Source organism: Syngnathoides biaculeatus, chromosome 14 (genome assembly GCF_019802595.1).
Source record: "Syngnathoides biaculeatus isolate LvHL_M chromosome 14, ASM1980259v1, whole genome shotgun sequence".
Classification (NCBI taxonomy): Eukaryota; Metazoa; Chordata; class Actinopteri; order Syngnathiformes; family Syngnathidae; genus Syngnathoides; species Syngnathoides biaculeatus.
Window position 1 is genome coordinate 5545871 of NC_084653.1, and position 22271 is coordinate 5568141.

Consider the following 22271-nt stretch of genomic DNA (forward strand, 5'->3'; position numbering starts at 1 on the left):
TGTAGAACGTTGGCCTCACAGTTCTCAGAACCAGGGTTCAAATCCCGTCCCCACTTGTATCGAGTTTGCATATTTTACCTATGCCTTTGTGGGTTCACATCCAGAAATCATGAATTAATTGGACACTCTAAATCAGTGATTCCCAAACAGTGTGCCCGGGTACATTAGTCTGCTTTGAGCGCTCTTCAGGTGTGCCGTGGGAAGTTATCCAATTTTATGTAATTGTAAAAAAAAAATTATTCCAAGAAATAATGTATCTTTATTCATCTATTTATGCCGGTGAGCCACAATGACACACAGAACAAAAAAATCCTCTTCTATTAGATGGCAGGAAGTATATACAGTAATTAATCAATCCATTTTTGATGACATTTACTTTTGTTGTGTGCCATATATGTGCCATGGCTTCTATAAAGGTTGGAAATTACTGTTCTAAATTACCACTAGGTGTGATTGTGAATGTGACTTTTGTCTGTCTCCACGTGCCCTGCGCTTGGCTGGGAACCAGTTCAGGGTTTACCCTGCCTCCATTGACAGCTGAGACAGACTCCAGCACTCCAACGACCCTCGTGAGAATAAGTAAATTAGAAAATGGATGATCAGCCTGATGGGATCGGCTGACAATTGGCATTTTTTTGCTGATCGGTTTTGATGTCATAATTTACAAATCCATCAAGGACGTTATTGATCGGGTCCGCGAAAAGAAATTTATTCAGTGTCACCGACGTGAAATTTATATCAGAATCCAAAAACTGGTTTATTTTGATGTGATAGTATTTTTTTCGTGTCTTTTGACGTATTACGGTGAATATCTGATGGCCAATAAAGTTATTTTACAAAAAACAGTGCAATAGAAGAGAGAAGATGGTTGAGAGACAGCACATAATGCTCAGCTCAGACTACTCGACAAATTTGTTCTTTCACAATTGCAGTATGTCAGAATACTGCAATATAGCCTTGTATTTCGATACCAGTGCATCCTGTTTTTTACGATCACTGTGTTTTTATCTGGTCAACTCATGCAACTGGATACAGTCGTTACCGTGGGGATAATAAAAGGAGTTGTTGCATTTGTACTTCCAGGCTCTTACATAGTTGGATGGAAAATATTTGGTGCCTTCTCTTTCTTTATATATAGATATATTTATTTTTGGTGTTGACACACAGCGAACAGCGTAACAGTCTCTACAGTATAAATCAATACATCCCCTAATGGATCAGAACAAACAGAAATGCGCCCTTACAGGTTATTGGTGTCAGTGGATCACGTGGCCACCCCACTGCATAACTAGTTTCAAAACAACATCCATAAAATAAAAGAAAATATGAGAACAACATATGTGCCTCCCAATCAGCGTGGCCGCACGGGCACTCACACACCCAGGACCAGCAGGACCATGACAGAACCCCCCCCTATAAGGCACGGCTCAGTCGCCGTCGGAGCAGGAGCGTTGAACAGCTGCGGACCGGTCACCGCCGGTACTCCTGGACACGGACGAGAGGCGGCTGCAGAGCCATCGCCAACTCCTGGAGGGGAACGTGAGGTGGCTGGGGAACCCTCGCCGCCGTCTGCTGGACAGGAACGTGAAGTGGCTGCGGAACCCTCGCCGCCATCTGTTGGAGAGGAATGGGAGGCAGCTGCGGAGCTCTCGCCGCCGTCTGCTGGACAGGAACGGGAGGCAGCTGCAGAGCCCTCGCCGCAGTCTGCTGGACAGGAACGAGAGGCGGCTGCGGAGCCCTCACCGCCATCTGCTGGACAGGAACGGGAGGTGGCTGCGGCGCCCTCATCACCTCCTGGACGGAAACGTGAGGCAGCTGCGAAGCCATTGCCACTTCCTGGACGGAAGCGTGAGGCGCCTGTGGTGCCATCGCCACCTCCTGGACGGTAACGTGAGGTGGCTTCGAAACCATCGCCACCTCCTGGATGGGTACGTGAGACGGCTGCGGAACCCTCGCCACCTCCTGGACGGGTACGTGAGGCGGCTGCGGAGCCATCGCCACCTCCTGGACGGGAATGTGAGGCGGCGCCGCCACCGCCAACTCCTGGACAGAAACGTGGGGCTTGGAAAGTGGCTCTTGTGGCACATGTTGCACAGCGCTGCGTTGTTGCTCCCTTGGTGTTCGCCTTGGTACTACTGCATCATTGGGAACAGCCTGGAGCAACGGGGATGACAAAGTCCTCCCCCTCTTAACTGGAGGAAAATAGCTCGCCTCATCTTTATCTGAATTCCCTCCATCCTCACAACTCAAGCCCTCTGTACTACATTTCTGAATCCTGTTCTTTGGGAACACGCACGCTGAAGGCGCTCTGGCAGGTTCATCCTCAAACGCCAATTCCACCATTCTCCTACGACAGTCAGGCTTACGGGGTCGGTCGGAGAACAGGTGGAGGTTGGTACACATGGGTTGACGATCAGGGATACGGGAGTGCTGGAACGAGGCATGACTTCCAACAATCTGGCGAAGGACCAGTCGCCCCTATGTACACTGGGGCCAATCAGTCAGCATGAGGTGCAGGTGTGCGCCTCCCAATCAGCACGGCCACGCAGGCACCTGCACAGCCAGGGCTGGACCGGCAGGACCATGACACCTTCCTGTTTCTGTTGTTGGTAAACGTTCCCTGTGTACAAACATTACAGTCAATTTTTTTGTTACCTGTAATTTTCATACCATCTACCACATGTGATAATTTTAATACATCATCCACATTTGCAGTCTCCCAATATCTCGTGCCATGTTTTAACATCACAAGTTAAACCTACTTTGTTTCTGCGCATGATATCATTTCCAGGGTTATCAACACCTTGTTGTTGGATATTTGCTCTTCTCACGTAGTATAGTCTCTCGTGTTCCTCGATGCAGAATACAGTTCCATCTTTGGTGATAAGTTTATTTTGTCCATCTTGAAAGATCACTTTGGCTCCGTCAGTCGTGGCTGCTTTCACAGAGACAATGCTTTCTTCAGTGCAATAGCAACATTTCTTCCTTCAATGTCCTGAAGAACTACTTCGTCATCACCACGTTTTAATGCCACATTGTTTCTTCTGCTCACATCTGCGAGTTCCATGTAGTGTTTTCTGGATCAAAATCATCAAATCTTGTGAATTTGTGGATCTCATTCATAATGTGTTATGTAGGACCACAATCTATCATCACTCCATTTTCCTTAATGTTGTCTGGGAAGTACTGTTGACTGACTTTGAAAACAAATGTCTCTTCCTCTTCATGTTTCTGTTCTCTTTCTGCAGTTTGTTTGGTATCATCTTTGTACTTGGATTTTCTTCTGCATGTATCATCAAGGGTTAGGAAGTAGTGGGAAGTAGGAGTTAATTTGATGTTATGTCTCAGTGCACTAAATCCACCTTGTGCTATGATCTTCCTTGAAATGCCTTGCACGTGTTCTTATGAATCAAAGGCATTCAATGTATCGTAGCAACCATTTGTCGACTTACGGTTGTTGTATTTTACACACACACACACACACACGCACACACGCACGCACACACAGCAGAATGCTGCTTTCGTCACACACTCCAGCTGTTTGTTCATCAAGCAACCAAGCAAGCAAGTGAGTGAGCGAGTGAGCATGAGGGCGTGTTTGTGCAGCCAAAAGTGGTCGCTGGTCATAGAAGGCGAGAAACAACGAGGATCGCAGGACATGCCAAAGTGGATGAGATTTAAACTGTTCAAAGAGAGCAGCAGAGTGAGTTCTCTTTTGTATTATAATGTATTCGTGGACCGTACTGTTACTCTTGTAGTTTTACTGCATTAGAGTTTCCTGTGCTGGAAGTGACAGCTATTGATAGAATGAATTTGGGGTTTATTAGAAAATCTCACTTTCTATAGTTTGTGACACCCCCCCCCCCAAAAAAAAAAAAAAAGTTGCATAATTTAGTCGACCAAATGAGCATTTAAAAAAATGATTCAGTAATTTCTGTGATCATATTTTAGTCATATAAATTTAGTGTGGAATCATCAGACACATTTTCCAACATTTGTAAATATGTTGTGCAGATGGTGCAGTTTTTATAAATTTGCATCATTAAAATGAGTGGGGAAAGGGCTTTTTTTCTTCGCACTTGAATTTCCAGACTTGTTTGCATTTTTGCATACAAAGTTGCGCTTTCGTGTGTGAAAAGTGCTGCCTGGACGAGTATTTTAAGTCGTTTTTGAAAAAAATAAAATGTTTAATCATTGATTACAACGGCGAACGGGTATTATAGCGCCTTGTTGACATTCACTTAACGTGTTGTAAAAGTGTCTGGCCGGTCAGACAGCTTCGTGCATGCGTGTGTGTGATTGAGAGGAAGATTAATGGTTAAACAGGGCGTGTGTGTGAGCGCCTGGCAGGACAGGCGCAGAGGCAGGAAGCGAACCATTAGCCACGGCCGGTGCAAGACGTCCTCAGTTAAATCTGAGCATCCAGACAGTTTTGCCGTTGGCCTTTTTCACAGCATTCGTTATGGTTAAAAAGTTAAACAGTCATGTCAAATACATGAAGTTAAAAGAGAACGTTTGCTATGTTTTGGTGGGAATCCAGATAAAAGTGGAGCTACACCTCATGTATGCTTGTACATTTACCTATTGATCAATACAGAGATGCAGAATGAGAGCAAGCGCAAGCATTTCAACCTGGAATGTTGACTTGATACAAAAGTAAATTTAGTTGAATTAAACTCTCAAGTCAAGGTACTGTTTTATGCTAGCGTTAAACATCTGCTCAAGTTTAAAGGTCTCCTTCCATCAAATATTTTATTTTTATAACCTTTCCGACATAACCTGTCCTTTTATCACATTTGCAAGATAATTTAACTTGTAAATGCCCAAATTATTGCAGTTGGTCTTTTCCGCTGGCATTAGAGATGGACGGATTTGTCAATATGTGATGTGACTAAGATTTGCTCTCATTGGATCCCTCACTTTCCCCAATTTTGAGTATGGAAAAGAGCATGGCTTTTATCGGTCCGTATCACAGCGTCTGCTATCGTGCATAAGATAGCTTGGACCAGCCAAATCTTCATAGCCACGTTGCATCTTCCGATGTCTTATGATCATTGTGAAGCACAATTCGCCATGTGTTTGGCTTGTTGAACCACTAATAGGGAATGTGAGCTCAAATTTGACTTGGATGAAAATCAAAAGGGAATATTTGAAGATTTATGCTCATCATCTGCTCACATGCTTTGGACTTCTACCTGTCGAAATGACCATCACTCGTGAGAATGAATGCGTGCTTTTGCTATTTCATCCACCACTGTGAATTAATAAATTGTTTTGAATACTTTGGGCAGATTGCAAACTGTATTTCAGGTCGCCATCTAGTGAATTTTCCCAGAAAATCAAGTTCCTATTTATGACGTTACAGATATTGTATGTAAAGTTTTGTTTTTCTTATGGAGTGTATCTCCACTATGAGTTTCCATTTTCCTCAAATGGCTTTTGTTGAAACAGTGCTTTTCGTAGGGGTGACTTTCTTCAGGCCTTTGTTTTTCTGGTTGGTTGCAAAGGCCTAATGGATTGGAGTCACAGTGGCATGCATGTAACAACCTAAAATACTACATCTGGCATAGCTATTCGAAACTAGAACCCCAATATTAACCATCAGTATTTGTGACCCTAACCCATATGTCTAAACCTATTATGGGTTTACAAACTTGTCTTTGCCCATGGTGGAGGAGGGCCATCCAGCCTTGCCCTTTCAGTTTCCCTTACCCTAGCACTGGGCAGGAATTGTTCTAACCCAAACCCTCAACTCCAGTCAGTGCTCTACAATTTTAAACCATCTTCCAACAAAGAAAAACAGGAAATATTTCTCACTTGTGTCTATCATAGCAATGCCTTCCAAAAGTACTAAGAGTGAAAGAACTAGAAAACAGTAGCAATAACTAAAGGAACCATTGAAATTAGTTATGACCCATAACGTCTCAACCTCAGCGTTTCCAACTCACTAAAATTGCACTTCTGGAAAAAAGTACCTCTGAAAAAATAAAGGAAAACCAGTGTGCCCAAAATTTCCTGCATGTTGCAACTCCAATGCAATTGCTTCACAAGAAAACTGACACATTTTCATCAAGGTTTATTTTTATACAGCTGTGTCTGCCACATCTTAATTTAGGACTGTGCAAATGTTTTATGCTACCCTCAGATTTAACAGATTAAAGCGTCTGAAATAAGTAACACGTCACCATTTTTCTCGCTACATATTTCCAAAGGTATTGACGTGAAAATTTTACCACCTGTTGGGAACAACCCAAATAACCCATACGTATGAAGAAATTAGAACAAACAGTCCCAGTAATTAAAATGTCTGTAACAATATGAAATGGCATAGAGAATAATTACTGAACACACCACCTGGTATTCATTAAATACTTTGTTTGCAATGATAGCTTCTAGACTCATCCTGTATGGAGAAACTAACCACATGCAATGCAGTGGTCTGATTTTGGCCCATTCCTCCACACAAGCAGTCTTCAAATCTTAAAGGTTCCATGGGCTTATTTTATGGACCTTGAAATTCTGTTCTTCCTACAAATTTTCAATTGAATTCAAGTCAGTTGATTGGCTGGGCCATTCAAGCAGCTTTAGTTTTTTCTTCTTTCAAACAATTTGAGAGTTTCCTTGGCAAGATGTTAGGATGACCATTATCCTGATTAAACTCTCACACTCGTTTCATTTTCATCACCCTCGTATATGGCAGCAGATTGCCAAGAAGGAACCAGTACCTTTTGCTGAAAGCAATCCAGCACCATCACGTTCCTACCTCCAAACTTCAGTACTGGTTGGGTGTTTTTAGGGTGATGTGCAGTGTCACTTCCCCTACAGACATGGTGTGTATTATGACATCCAAACAGTTGAAGTTTGCTCTCATCAGACCAGACTATGTACTCCTAGAATTTAACTGACAATCTAATGTTGTTCAGCAAACTTTAAACAAGCTTTGACATGCTTTTATTCAGCATTGGGTTTTTCAACGCAGACAGGTCATGGTGGCAGAGTACATTACTCACAGTTTTCCTTGTGACAGGTGTTCTTGAGATTTTTGGAGTTCTCCATAGGTGGTCCATGGCTCTTGGACATCTTTTCTAATTCTTCTTTACTCTCTTCTAGTCAGAAATCTTGCAAGGAGTACCTCATTGAGGCAAATTTATGGTGTTATGATTGTTTTTCCACTTATGTAGTATGGCCCCCACCATGCTCAATGGAATATTCAGAAGCTTGAATATGTGCCTATAACCAAGGCCATCGTCATGTTTTGCAATAATTTCTTTTCAATCATCTTGAGACAGCTATTTGCTTTTACCTATCATGAAATGGGTTCTGACTCACACCTGGGCAATAAGACCGCTTGTAGGCCATCAATTAGAACTAATCTGTCTTATATTCATATGCACTGACAAGGGGGATGGATTGCTGTTATTATTGATCCATTTTGGGTGTTGTCTGGGGTTTCCATTAATGTTCACTCTTCTCTTTCTTCATGTGTTCAATGCTTTGTCCCTGTATCATCATCCATCCATCCATCCATCCATCCATCCATCCATCCATCCATCCATCTTCTTAGCCACTTATCCTCACAAGGGTTGCCAGAGTGCCTGGGGAAAACCCACTCAGGCACCGGGAGAACATGCACAGTCCATACAGGCGAGTCTGGAATTGAACTGTGAAGCCAGTGCATTCCAGCTTCTCCACCGTGCCGCCTCCCTGTATCATTTCAACTTAATTTCTGATCTTATTTGTTCGACTTTCTTTGTACATATGGACTACTTGTGTTGTTTATTTTTTTTAAGGATGGAAGGGTTACAAAAATCCATTAAGTTCATTTGTCAGTTTAGTAGTGATGGTTTTCAGTTTGGTTTGTTATATGTTGACTTATGACAATCAATTGTCTTCTACATTTTGTATTGTTATTCTCGTTATCCTGTATGTTATTTAGATTTTTTTTTTTAAATGAATCAGGTATATATCTTGATCAATGCCAGTGACAGGCAGCATTCAGTGACAAGCAGAAAAATGTAATGCGCTTCCATTGGATGGAAGCGCATTTGGTGAGATGCTTAATTAGATGGTGATTAGACTGACATTAAATTAGATGGGTGGTCTGTGACATGGTTTAAGTTTGACATCTGTATAGTTTCTCATTGCCTTTGAACTCCAAAACTACTTGCAAAGAATAGAACTTGAAATCTCTACAAAGTGACTTTCTTTGTACGTGCCCATTTCGTACTTAGTACCCACCCACTCATTTCATCTTAAGACGAACACAATTTTTCCAGCTTTCAAGCAGTAAGTCTCAGGCACTGCTGAGTCATAAAAATACAGTCTTTAATTATACATACACTCTATATTTTACAACAATACTTTACATCTTTTTTCTTATGCAGAAATACCCTATGAACATTGACGTAAATAAGAAGTGCAATTCACACTGCCGGTTCCTTTCTGTCCTCATTGATACCGTCGACTACCATTGGGGCACTAACTTTGTGACATTTTTTCTTCTTTACACTAAAACGCTCCAAAAAGTGAAAGACATGCCATGTCAGCAATCATGTGATACTTCAGGGGTGCAAACGAGATCCATGCACCACCACATGTGGTCACGTAACTGTTATGGCAGCTGTGGTGATGGGCAACATGGGCTGTCCCACACTGTGAGCTCATACTGGGGAAAAACACGTCATGGTTGGCGCCGCTAATCCAGTCCGTCCTGGGCTTTTCGGAAATCCCCCCTCCAAATGTGTCACTAGAGCTCATTCATTCAAATGCTGTTTGCTTTTGCTGATAAACAAAAACTCATTTAGCAGTAAACTTTGAGTGCATCAAGGAATAACCCAAGCATGTGTGGTGCTAGTTCAAAGGCTTGCTGTCCATAAAGCCAGAAGTCCAATAAATAAAATCAATAGTGTGATTGTGCAGGCAGCAATTTCATTCACTGTTCTGCTGTCACGCTGTACCCTCAAAGCATATGACCCTCACACGCTGGCGGCACACGCACGTGTGCTTCCTGTTGTGTGCAATCACATGACAGCTCACAACAACCAACGCCCACTGACAACGAACACGAGTGTTTGATCAGACTTGAAGCTAGGAAAAAAGCAGAAGACCATTCTTAAATGTTGATGGTGCCTGTTTAAGTTCACATCTGTGTCCTGACTTTCTTGCATTATTTCCCTTCCAGTGCATTTCACACAGAATGAGAGTTCACTGCAAAAAATGAAAATCTTGCAAAAAATGGTTGACACGTTATTAGTCAAATCAAAATAAGAAAATGCATGTAGCAGCTGGTATGCCTGGAAATCTGCACAGTCAAGCACAAAAAAATCACATGCATAAAATTTGTTATGAGTAGAAAAAATAGATATTGAAAGACGTTGCTTATTTTGTGTAGTCTTGAGATTAATTTACATGTTTATTTCATAAACATTGTTATCTAAACAAGCCTGATCCTAAACACCCGGAAACAGGAAATGCAAGTTAACCATACTGAGCATGTCAGGAAGTGATGCCAAATGCTAATGTTCAGAGCTTATTTACATACTGCTAGCGCATTTACGTTGATAGTCATCAACATAATGAGCCATGTCCAAGGAAATTCAATTACACCAGGGGTGCTCAATGCGCCGATCACGAGGCAGTTTTGGTCGATTGTGTGATTGCGTCCCCAAAAAAAAAGACGTTTGACTATCATCCACCTTGTCGCTTGATTCAGGTGTGGCCTATATGTCGTGCGCACACACATAAACGCGTGTTCTAGCAAGCTGGCCTCCTATTTACAGTAGTTGCGGTGATGCACACATGCATCCCCCCACCCTCCTGCCCCACTAACTATAATCAGTAAATAAGATTGTGATTTACTTTGACTTCATCTAAGTTCTAATGGTCATTTTCACCATGGTACGTGTTATCTTGAAGTTGAAAACCTTTACCCTCTACATCTTTTAGGAAGATATCGATCATCTACTGCTCGCTTTCATCAATGGATTGACATTAGATACCGCCATAAATTATGCTAGATTATAACAATACATCACGATTGCCGACAGGAATGTTTGTTACAATGTATCGCTAGCTTCTTGCCACTAATGCCGATTATGTCAAGCATTTTCAAAACATTGCGGGTATAGACCGTTTGTGTTTATTCCTTGACAGGCCAGTGCATTTAACTTTTCTTCAGATAAAGTTTGTCAGATCAAGAATTTTGATTGATGAAAAATTTTATATACCGTTTTATATCATGTTCCACTAATATCAGTTGAAATTGGAAAATATAATTTCTGAGTTTGAAATTTGCATTTTCTGTTTTAGTTCTGTATTTGTTTAATTCATTTTAAATTTACAGTTATGTTATATTACTCCTCGTTATTTTAAGGTCTTGAGATTTCATCCCTAATCTCACCCACAATTTTATCTGCGAGCATGGCTGACCACACCCATAAATTTTTCAAATGTGAGTGATTGATGTAGAACTTTTCCTGACCCTCAGCAATGTGCAATGTTTCTTTTTCTAATTTACTCCGTAAATTGGTATCCTGGGCAGCACAAGATTGTAATGATTAGTTTGACCTATCCATGGTTGCGTGGGTTTTGCTCTGGCTACCCCCGCTTCCTCCCACATTTCAAAACCCCTCCTCTTGGGTTAATTGAAGACTCATAAATCGGCCAAAGATGCAAGTGTTTTTTGTTTATATTACACTGTGATAGACTGCCGACGAGTCCAGGGTGTGCCCTGCCTCTCAGACGAAGTTACATAAGATTATCTTTTATAAATGAGAAAATTAAAAACTAAAACCCAATTTACAAGGTGTTTGTCAATTAGGTTTTAGTTTTTAACACATAAGAACATGTAGCAGTTGCTCCAGCTCGCCAGGATAAGTCAAGACACTTGCTTAGTCTTGTTGTCAGGTCTCAAGTAACCTGCAGCTGAAGAATACCTGCCTGTTGCTATGAGACCTTAAGCCCGGCAAAGAGTGCCTACTTACACACATTAATAAGTGCACGTATATACACCCTCACTCTTACATTTTGAAAGGAGAAGCAAATGATTAGAATCCTTACTGTTTTCAGACACTAAGAAGTAATCATCATAGCTTTGCATTTTGTTCACTGTGTTTGTAGTCATACAAATGCCCAGTTCTGTAAGTCTGTGTGCACCATATGTGACTTTGCAAGCACAACCACAGACCTTGCAAAGTTTTCTCTTTTCATATTTTCAAGGAGCACATTTGTTTGGCTGTGTTGCTTGAACACGGCGGACTCATTTCCTGTGTAATCATAGATGCTAATCATGACTTCAGGCATTAAGGTGACACAAGTCCACATGAACATTGGTAGCAACAGCATATTTTCCCCTACGCCTTGGTCATCAAATTTGTGTCAGAAATGCATGCCAAAACATCAAGTAAAACTGTAACATTGAAATATAGCACCATTTCAGCCATTCATATGCCACAAGTCTCACTCCAGTATATGTGCAACCTACTTTCCTATTTGGCAAAACAGGCTCAGATGAATGGTAAAGGGGACCATGACAAAGCACCCATAGGAACTTTATTTTTCTTTTTCAATCACAAGATGCCACCACAGAGTAACCAAAGATTACATGGGCCAGTTCAGGGTGTACCTTCCCTCCTCCCTGAACCCTAACCCAACCCTTTTGAGTATAAGGAGCTTGGAAATTGGATGGATGGATGGATGTATGGATGGATTAACCCTTTCTCCAAAGACATCGGCAATAAAGAAAACCCAATTTCAGAAAGTTAACCTTCAAATAATCATGTCATCAAATGGTAGAAGTCATGCTTGCTAGTACAGCGTACAGCAAAGCCAGGTTTGGTCACATGACATTCCAGATATAGTTGATTGCAACAGTGGTGAAAATCCCTCATTCACAAGTGGACGAAATTGTTAGGTACCCACACTACCACGCTGGTGGTCAGTTTCAAATTATTTTAGTGAGCTTTGTATGTTTTTCTTTCTTTCACAGAACGTGACCAACAAATGTATCCACTCACAGGAGTGGTTTGATGGTGACCAAGTTAACAACATAACTAGAATGTCACTCATTAGATTGTTGACCTTTGCCAAGGCCCAAAAATTCACAATACAGTATGTCCATCTGGTTTATTTTATTTAAACACGGATTGGTCGCCAGTCAACCACAGGGTGATTGTAAGTGGCCCTTTGAGTGGCAATCAAGTACATGCCAAGATGGAGGTGTGGACCACTTCCCTTCAGATAACGTTTTATATTTCTACTGACTATGGGTGAAGGGTGGACTAATTATAGGGGTTTTTTGGGTGGGGGGGCATTGAAATGGAAACAATGGCATGGTTAAGTCAGCTGGGGCTGTTTGCAAATAATGATTATTGGAATAATAAATTTGTATTTTTTATAAAAAAATATATATATTAAAAAGATTAGTTCAACATGACAGTAAAGGAAATGCACAAACATAAATTATTATGATTCCGTTATTGGTTTGGTCCGTAACATTTTACAAATGTTTTATGTCGATTAAACATGAATAGAATAAGTTTGCTTTCATGGAGGACCACAGAAACCTGAGAATATTTTCATTTGTTAGGCCCACTATCTGAGGGATTGGACAATCTTAAAATATATCAATGATATTTTGATTATGAAAAGAGGTGTTGATGAATGTGGTAAGTGATTCACCTCTTCAGTCAACTATTTAAACAATCAATGACCATTTTCAAAGTCAAGTGTAAATGGTACTGGATGCCAGGCAGTCAGTCACTGGGCACTTACGCATGAATGGAGTGTAATGTGAGAATCAACTTCTCACCAAGTCATTTGGTTCACAGCATTATCAGTGACATATTCGATTCCATTTGACACCCTTCACTAGATCACTAGTCAATCCCAGTGAGGTTGTGAACGGGGCATTGACATTGATTCAGGCCCTCACTTAGCACTGTAAATCATTACAATACCAATGGCATTTTTGCATTTCAGGTCGTTGTTGGGGAAAAGCTGACTGTACTTGGCAGTCAATAGCAGGCTGATTTGTCTTTCTGTCTGCTTTGTGAATTACGACACAACCAGTGCCCGGTTCATCTTTCTTCATTGTTCTGTTATATCTGCAGCTCTCTGGTGGTTGCGAGCTGACAGTTGTCCTGCAGGACTTCACGGCAGGATGTAGCAGTGAGATATCCGTCGGGACTGGTAAGCGTGGCCACGTCCTCTCCAAATTGTGCCTGTGTTTTCTCTAGTGAACATTTTCTCACGACTATTTATGTCCCTCTCTGTCGCTCCAGGACAGACGGTAGAGCTGCTGGAGAGGCCCAGCGAGCGACCCGGCTGGTGTCTGGTCCGGACCACCGACCACAGCCCGCCACAGGAGGGTCTTGTCCCCAGTTCTGCATTGTGTGTGTCCCACTCGCGCTCCAGTGTGGAAATGGACTGCTTCTTCAACTCAGGGAAAGGTAGGCAAAATAAGTACAGCAAGCACTTCAGCGATCACGTGACTTCATATTCATTTACAGAATGAGTCAAAGGTGATAAATATGAATTTTATATATTTTGTAGCATTTTAATGCAGTCAAATGTCTAGTTAGCAACATTCTTTCCACTATAGGAAACCATTAATGGAATTTATCTAAACGTAAAAATGTTTGTAATACTTTTATGACAATTGTGTGTGGCGATTGTGCGATGTCGCATATGCTCATCTTATTTTGTAACATTTTTCATTGTCAAGAATAATGCGAAGTTAGGCACGGCATTACATAAAAGTAATAAAACCTCTTGTCCTTGACAAGTGTTATTTGACTACTTGGGTTTGTTCAACATGATTCTGCCCCATTAATATTCATGTGAACACATTTTCACACCTCGAGCAAACAAACTCCAGGCATGTGTCAACTGCAAGTTGATACATAGTTTGCATGTGCTTAACATGTGTCAATATATCATGTTATAATATTTTATTATGAGTATATTAACAGAATATGTGTAATAAATATATTCTAGTGTATGACATGATTAAGGTGTATTAGGCCAGACTGCAAAGAAAATGTTTCAATTACAAATTCTTATGACAAAAAAATGGTCTTTCCAAATAAAATTGTACTTTTCAAACTAAAATCGTAATTTGATCTGTATATTATGCTATTTTTCTCATGTAGTCCAAATCTAACAAAAACCTTACAGTTAACAGATTACTAATTTTTAAGATGTTTACATTATTCGCGTGATATTCCACCATTTTAACAATATTTGTCTTTATTCTTGTATTATTAATATTGTCCTAAAAATACTGCTCTTGTAAGAATACTTCTTTTTTAGTAAGTAAGTAAAGTATAACTTCTGAGGAAAAAAAAAAGGAATTTTGCACATGTGCAAGCACAGGCGTGCCTTGCTTTTTTTCATGACTACAGGTGACATTCAGGTACCTTTACCTTTACTGACTCCTGTTGTTCCATATGAGACATTACAACATTTTTCTGTCTGTCATGCGTTCCTGCCTAAGAAATAGAGATGCCACCTTTACACACTGAGAACATTTTGTTCAGTGTGGAATATCACAGGACTGGATCTGTATTTGTGGTTGTGGGTGGCGGTGGTGGGTATCTGGCTTGTCCGCAACAAGCAGTGGCTGACTAAATGGGTCCCTCATTTCATATAATTGTAAGACATTGGAAAGATATTCATGTTCAAATAAAAGCAAAGCATAACAAAATACATGCATGTGTTTACATGTATTCCCTGTATTTATTTATTTTTATTCGTACTGTGGGTTAAAAAAGTATTTGGTCAGCCATTAATTGTGGGGGTTATCCTACTGAAAGAGATGAGAGAGGCCTGGAATTTTCTTCATTGGTATTCTTCACCTATGAAAGACAAAATGAGATAAAAATAAAAAAGAAAATCACATAATCTGATTTTTACATAATTTGTTAACAAATTATGGTGAAAATTAAGTATCTGGTCAGCTACAAACCAGCAAGATTTCTGGCTCTCACAGAACAATAACTTCTTCTGCTCATCTCATCTCATTTGTCTTTCATTTGTTATCTGCATTAATCCACCTAGTAAGAACAGAAAGCTCTCAAAGGAGACCAGCTAGAAACAAAATTGTAGATCATCACAAGTCTGGGAAGACTAATTGTCTTGCAGACTGACTCTCCAATAGGTAAGCATCTTGGTCACAGGGCATACACAATATTTGTATTCTTACAAATTTGATCTTGGGTGACAATGTAGTTGGTTTCAAAACATTTAATACTAAACATTGAAAAATACTTTTGTTCGAGCTTTTTCAGAATTATTTTAATGAGGAATCACCGTTTTTATGAGTCCCGTGGAAGTATACAGTGAAATGGGATGCTGTGACTGTTTTTTAGTGTTGGTGGATATGAGACTTAACATTTGCATAGATATAGAAAATTAATTTAGCTTAACTTTAAAACTGTATAATTTTGGACAAAGGAGTCAGTGAAGTTGAGTTGCATGTGAGGGCAGGGGACTTTCTATCCTCAGCGCTGCAGCTTTGGTACGGTTCCTGTTATAGCAGTGTAACCTGAAATTCAAAATGTCATGAAGACTGCACATAGGCTTTTCCGAACATAGAGTTGCGTTTCAAAGCAAAAGTACATAAGTCAAACAAAAACAGCACCGAGCATGCGATGATGGTACGCCATTCCACCTGCTGGAGGAGGATCCCTGGCGATGGGAAGTTTTGATACTGTCGCAAATGTCAATGTTGCTTGCCAGAAGATCAATTCTTAAAGTTAAATATTGATATTTTTGATACTCAAGTCATTTGCGATGATGGAATTATCTTTATCATATCCAAAAGATAATAAATGATATGGCTTATGAGCAGAAACATAAAAAGAGCACATCGTGGCACATTTCTGCTAAGTAAAAGCCAAAATTTAATTGCCATGGCCTGCCGCAAATAAATATAAATGTGGGGAAACCTTCTTGTTGCTTTGTTTACTAAATTAAATATAAATGAAAGAAGGGTGCTGAGGATGGAGCTGCCAGGCAAAAGAGCAAGAGGAAGACCAAAGAAAAGGTTGATGAGGCTATGGTTGTGAGGGAGGACATGATGACTGTGGGTGTTAGAGAGGAAGATGCACAAGATAGGAAAAAGATGACACGCTGTAGAGACCCCTAATCGGGACAAGCCGAAAGGAAAAAAAGAAGAAGAATTCTTGTAGGATTTTTACCCTGTGAGAGACTTCTTTTTCACTCGCTCTCATGCCATACCGACAAAAATGAGGGTGTCCTTTTCTAGGACAGTAAATTTGAAACACTTTCCCCTCACTATGGGAACATCTCAAATTGTACTGACTCAGTGACTAATCAACTTCTCTTTCGAAATGAACAATTTCAAACTGTAAATAACCCTGAGGAGTCTGCCAATGACAAAGAAGCTGTGTGTGTGTTGTGCACACTATACATGTGTGATGACTGTGAATCCAGCAACTTTGAGGCATGGAGATTTTTAGATTTAGTGACACATATTTCCCCTTGTGGAGTGACTACTTTATCATGAAGCCACGGAATTACACTTTTCAAATCATGTGCTGAATTTCACAGAGTCAGAAGCTAGCACTTTTGTGTACGGGTAATCTGTGCATCCACCTAAACTAAATGCAGTGCTGCTTGTATTTTGCCCTTGACATTCCAGTGTTTTAGGGAGTGTAGTCTGGCAGCCAGCTGGACTGTGGTCGTGGCTGGGAATCTTTGCTCAGCTGCCGAGTCATGGCTAGAGAAACCCTTTGTGGAGGCAGTATTATGTCAACTAGTGGAATGGGGATTTCCCCTTTAAGTAGTTGCAGGATTCACTGGTTTGAGGGCGGTAAACTAAAAGCTAGACCATCATAAAATAATAATGACAGCAAATCTCAGAAGGTTATTAAAACAGGAAAAGCCAAAAAGTATCAGTAAAACAAGTTTTATACATTGTTTTACCACTCCTACACACTTTAAATATGTTTATACTTATAAAAATTTACTTTTTAGTTGTTTTTTTCTTCACAAGAGGTTTATTGTATATCCATACATTTTCTCTACTTTGTCATTAGGGTCACCAGTAATGAAAAAAATGTCTATAAAAGAATCCTTATTCAGACCTTTAGCAAATATAAGTTATTTTGGTAATCCTAACAGGATACGTTTAATTTGATTTTAATGTCAGACAATGAGCAGTAAAGTATAAAATTGAGTTAAATGTAAGGTTTCAACTATTGGTATTTAGAATTCTTTCTATTCCAACTATTTCTGAATGGGGTTCGAACCATACTTACATGTACATTTATTGGGATTTATTATTTCTTTATTTATTTCCATAATCATAAAAATAATAAAGTATTCAATATAATGTTTTCTTTTTTTCCCATGGTCCCATTGTTTTGAGTTTTTATTTCTTTATTTTTGGTGGGGTTTTGTGACTCTATTCTTGTTGTCTTAAGTGTGTTTGAAGACCTTAAAGAAATAATCACCGTAAATTTTCTAAAGACATTCCGAGGGTGCATTTAAATCAAGTACAATATCGCCCAATTCTCTTGTTGCAGGTTCAATTCATCGCTGAATCTTTTTGGTACAGTACAGTCACTCAACTGCGTGCCTTCATTAAATATACATTGTTACCGCTGCTAATTAGAATGAATTATACAGGTAATGGATGCATATGAAATACAGTGTTCACTGACGTTGATCTCAAAGCTCTTTTTTGTTTTACCCTATTTTTACGACCATTAAGTAGACTTAGAAGTCTTAAATTTTCTCCTAAATAGACTGCTGCCTGATAATGTGGCGAGCCTTTTATGAACACTGAGTACCAATATCTGTTTTTGTCGTTCTGTAACTAGTTCAATGAAGTTCACCTGAACGCACCAGTTAGATTTTTAGCATGCATGCTAGCTTGTGTTTCAGTGTGTATGTAAGTTACCATTATGATGGTGCCCAAAAGGCACTGAGAAAAGTTTTCAATTTGACATTTGTAGGTACAAGAAGTTGACATTATCCCACACACTGACGGTGTAGGCAAGTCATTATTGACGATGTTGTCCACACCCATGGTGTCAAATCGAAACTGAAATTATCACACCACAGCAAACAGAAGAGCATAGCTAGCAAATAGTTAAACAAATCAAACAAAGACTGAAGAAATAATTGACACAAAACGTGCACTTTAAACATTATTTACATTGTCCCTGCATGCTTTGCGGCACTAAGGACCTCCGTGGTTTGGTTATGTTTGAGAACCATGTGTGCTTTCACCATTGTGGAAGGTTTTTTTTCTTCTTCTAATGACTGAGCGCCTGTACGCACCCTCTTTTTTTTTTTTTTCCACGATCGCCAACCCTAAGTACCAGGACCACGCCACGGCACAACATGGGGTACACCTAAACACATTGGGGCCAGCAGACTAGTCCATAGGGCGGTTGACAATGGTCTCCAGCAGGGGTGCCCAGACTTTTTTACCCCAAGATCTACTTCTCAAGCATTCAGCCTCTTGCGATTGACGGGGGTGGGGGTGACGACTTTTTTTTTTAATGACCAATGATGAAATAGAATGACCAAGTTACAAATGCACAACATATTTATTTTAAAGTATATTGAGGATTCTTTATGTGTAAACGAATATTTGTGTGCCTTGCATAACCGCATGAGCACAACATAATTAAGTTTAAACATATTTTGTAACTATCTGAGTTCACGTTGATGACTAAACACCATACGAATGAAAATGCACACATGGGCGGGTCACTCACATCAGTGGATTCATCCAACTGCAGTGAGAAACACTCACAATCTCCGATGTCCTTCCACACATCAGCCATGGCTCCACAGTGCCTTTACAGCTCCAGAGATTTTATTGAAGATAATATTTCCGCCTTATTTTTAAAAGATCGGAACAAGGAGTCAGCTATGCCTCTTTTACCATCTCTCCGTCTTGGAAGGATTTCTTGTTATTAATGATGATGGGGCAAACCCAGAAACGATGCTTTGGTGGCGGCTTTCGTTGTTGAACTATATTCTGTGAAAAGTGACTGCTGTGTGGCCAATTGGGATTTTAGTTCGTTCACTTTTCTCACTCAAACACTAAAAAAAAGCCTACTATACTGTGGGTAAAAAATACATGTGAAAACAAAAACAAAATAAAATGGTGTAACAGGTGGCCATCTAAAGTGAACTGCGTTGTACCAAGGGGACACTGTACATACCATAAATACTTGGTCGGAACGTTGCAGATTTCATCTTCTGCCGGAGTGATCTTGAATGTTTAGTCCCATGATAAATGAGGGATTACTATATTTCTATTTTTTCGTTCTATTTCTTTTTTGTGGCTTTTCACTCATCACGGGGTGTCTGGAACATACAGTTTGTACATTGCTGTAATCACTTTATTCAAAGTTTCCATGGTCAGGCAGGACTGATAGCATCTCGCAGCATCTGAATTTTAAAACATATGATGTCTATTGCATTGTGAAGGCCATTTGAGCCTCTTTAAGTCCAGATGAAAGGTAGCTGAAACTGAAACTATTATACTGTAGATGTGTGCAGATTGAGAGAGGGAGACTACATTACAACTCCTCCTCTTTCCTCTCCTCTTCCTCTTCCTCCTGCTCCTCCCCCTTTATCAATCTCAGTGCACACTCAGTCAAAAGTTGAGATAGGTGTAAATGTAGCCCCATTTGTGTGTGTGTGTGTGTGTGTGTATGAGAATGAAGCGTGGCTGGAATTGGTGTAGATGGATCTTGGACCGCTGCTGCTGCTGCTGCACAGGTGAGACAAACTGTCTTTGTCGGTTTACACATGTGTAAATGAGGTGAAACCAAAATTGCGATAACAACTGAGACAACTTTGTGGAATTTGTGACATGGGAGTGGAAAACCAGGTGTGTGTTTTTGGGTTGTCTTTTGAACTTTGACATCTCAACTTTTATTTGTCTGGTCATTTGAGTGCTCCACTAAAGCAACATTTAGGGATTCACGTTTTTATATTCCATGTGCACATGTGAACGTGAACGTGTGCGTTCTTGTCTTTCTATCTTTGTCTGACCGGCCCTTTGATGCCGCACCTTTTATTAAAAGGAAAGTTTGACTGGACCATACAAGTTAAATGCTCGGCATGTGTCTAGTCGTGTTCCTACGTGTGTAGGTTTTACAGCCTGAATTATTTTTTTGGAACTTAAAAAATGAGTGCAATTGTTCAGAGTTGGACCAGCTCAAGACATTCCACTGAACTGAAAGTGTGTTTTTTTATTGTTACGTCTCATTCATTTTTATGGAATTCAGCCAGCTCTCAAAGCAATTAAGATATTGGACCTCTAGTTTTTATTTATTTTTTCTTTAAGGTATCCCGGCACATTCCAGTGGAAGTCTAACAAGTGCAAATGATCCCAATGAATAAAGAGAAATAAATAGAGCAGGCAGGATGGGGAGGGTGGAGGAAAGTGGCAGGGTCAATCTGTGACAGAAAATCACCTGCTAAAGTAAAAAGAACGATTTATAGTTTTTCGATAAGACAAGCCATATTTGTGTTTTGAAAATTACGGGTAGAAGACAGGGAACAGATCTGCAAATGGCAGAACTGAAAATGCCAAGTTTCTCTTTAGGACTAACAGGGATGGACGTGATCAGAAATTAGCTTATCAGAGGGACATCATAGACTGGAGCTATGGAGAGGAAAAAAGACAGAGTGGCTTCAGAAGAAGGGTACTGAAAATAGAGCTGCCAGCTATGAGGAAAAGAGCAAAACCAAATATTTTTAGGACATAATTTTTGATCACTGGAGCTACAGCAAAAGATGCTGAAGGCAGGAAGAGAGGATGATTTGCTGTGCCGACCCCAAAAGGGTTTAGCTGAAACGGGCAAAAAACAATGTAACATTTGATGCAACAAGGTTAGAAATTACCAAAGAAACACACATTATAAAATCACCTTGGTTTATTCGTGTGCTGTGATTATTGCAGTATTGTACACCACACTCTCCATTTTACCTTTTGGGGGCGCCTTTTCATGTGCTAACTATGGAGAAAACACTTAAGGGACCAAAATTGCCATCAATCATAACCAACATTTTTGTGACATTTCTTTTTATCATTTCGAATGGACTTTCTATCAAATTAGTTTGGATTCATTGATTGGTCTGTCCACAAAGACAAGCACATGCACAATGTTTATCACGTCGGTCAGCATGGAAGCTAAACGTTAACTTTGTGCACAGCCTCAGCGAACTTTGTCCCATGGTTGCTCTACATTGTGACTGTAGGATTGCTACTAGTTGTGGCCAAACTGGTTGTACTGGTTGCATACTGTCAACCGAAGACAAGTTTGTGCCTATGTGGCGGGCGGTCATCGGCATCGAATGGGAACAATCCCAGTCCCATAAAACATCTCACCTGAGATTTCAGACAATAACCTATATGTGTATTTGCGCTCACAAAAGTGAGCAGTCAAAGTGGGAAAAAAAAATTACTCTCATTCACATTTTCGAAAATTCTGTTAGCTCTGCGCAAATCAGCAATAATAGACTTGTCATTTCATGTACATGATCTTTATGAGTCATTTAATCCCACAAAGTATGCCCTCCCTTGTTTGTTAGAATCCCAAAATGATGACATGTCAAAATCTGTCATATTGCAACATACTGAATCAGGAGGATTTTCGTATTTTTTTTGTACACCCCACGGAATTACTGAAGAGGTCAGAATAAGATATGCAATGCCTCATCTTAATTTACAAAGTCTTGACATGTAACATGCCACCATAAATCCACACTTTATTTAGGTGACATAATAAGATGTTCCTCTTTTAATGTTGCATTTAATTTTAACGTTTATATTTTATTAGGAACCAAAAAAAGAAAGAAAAAGTAATTGAGACATTGGTGTCCATCTCGAAGATGCACACAGTGTACCACACAATACAAAGATTCCATTGCTGGTTTGACTAGAAAAGAAAAGTCAAGTTATTATCTTGTCATTGGCCTCCCCACCCCACAGCATTCTCGAAATACACGGATGAACTCGTGTGTTAAGATGACAGTAATGGTCATACTCATCCGGAAGCATGCAAGGAAGCATGATTTCACCTCAAGTCTGCGTTGAATGTTTAACAAGGATAACTACAAACAATATAACATATAATTATAATGAAATTAATAATGAACATGCCTTCCTTTACAGAAAATTATTCTAGAAGCCTCAAACGTATGGTCACTCCACACAGATGTTTGTGTGAATATTTAACATTTAAAAAAACATAATTCAATTTTACAGTATGTTT

The 22271-nt window shown here is 39.9% G+C and overlaps 2 protein-coding genes across 3 annotated transcripts in view; one reads left to right on the forward strand and one right to left on the reverse strand.

Annotated features, from left to right (window-relative positions):
* kalrna (kalirin RhoGEF kinase a) overlaps nt 1-22271 on the forward strand; it is a 242497-nt gene that overhangs the window by 159310 nt on the left and 60916 nt on the right. For both annotated transcript variants that reach the window (XM_061842645.1, XM_061842646.1), the window contains exons 38-39: nt 13110-13188; nt 13281-13448. In XM_061842645.1, coding sequence (XP_061698629.1) covers nt 13110-13188; nt 13281-13448 — 247 coding nt within the window. The remainder of the gene's footprint in view (nt 1-13109; nt 13189-13280; nt 13449-22271) is intronic.
* Nucleotides 1204-3581, reverse strand: LOC133512720 (uncharacterized). Its single transcript, XM_061842647.1, has 2 exons — nt 2763-3581; nt 1204-2620 (listed from the first exon to the last, which is right to left on the reverse strand). Exon 2 carries the CDS (start codon nt 2401-2403, stop codon nt 1471-1473), a length of 933 nt encoding a protein of 310 aa, XP_061698631.1. The 5' UTR covers nt 2404-2620; nt 2763-3581; the 3' UTR covers nt 1204-1470.

What these genes read in the sequence shown, in the direction of transcription:
- LOC133512720 (XM_061842647.1), bottom strand. Translation starts at nt 2,403, where the DNA reads ATGTGTACCAACCTCCACCTGTTCTCCGACCGACCCCGTAAGCCTGAC.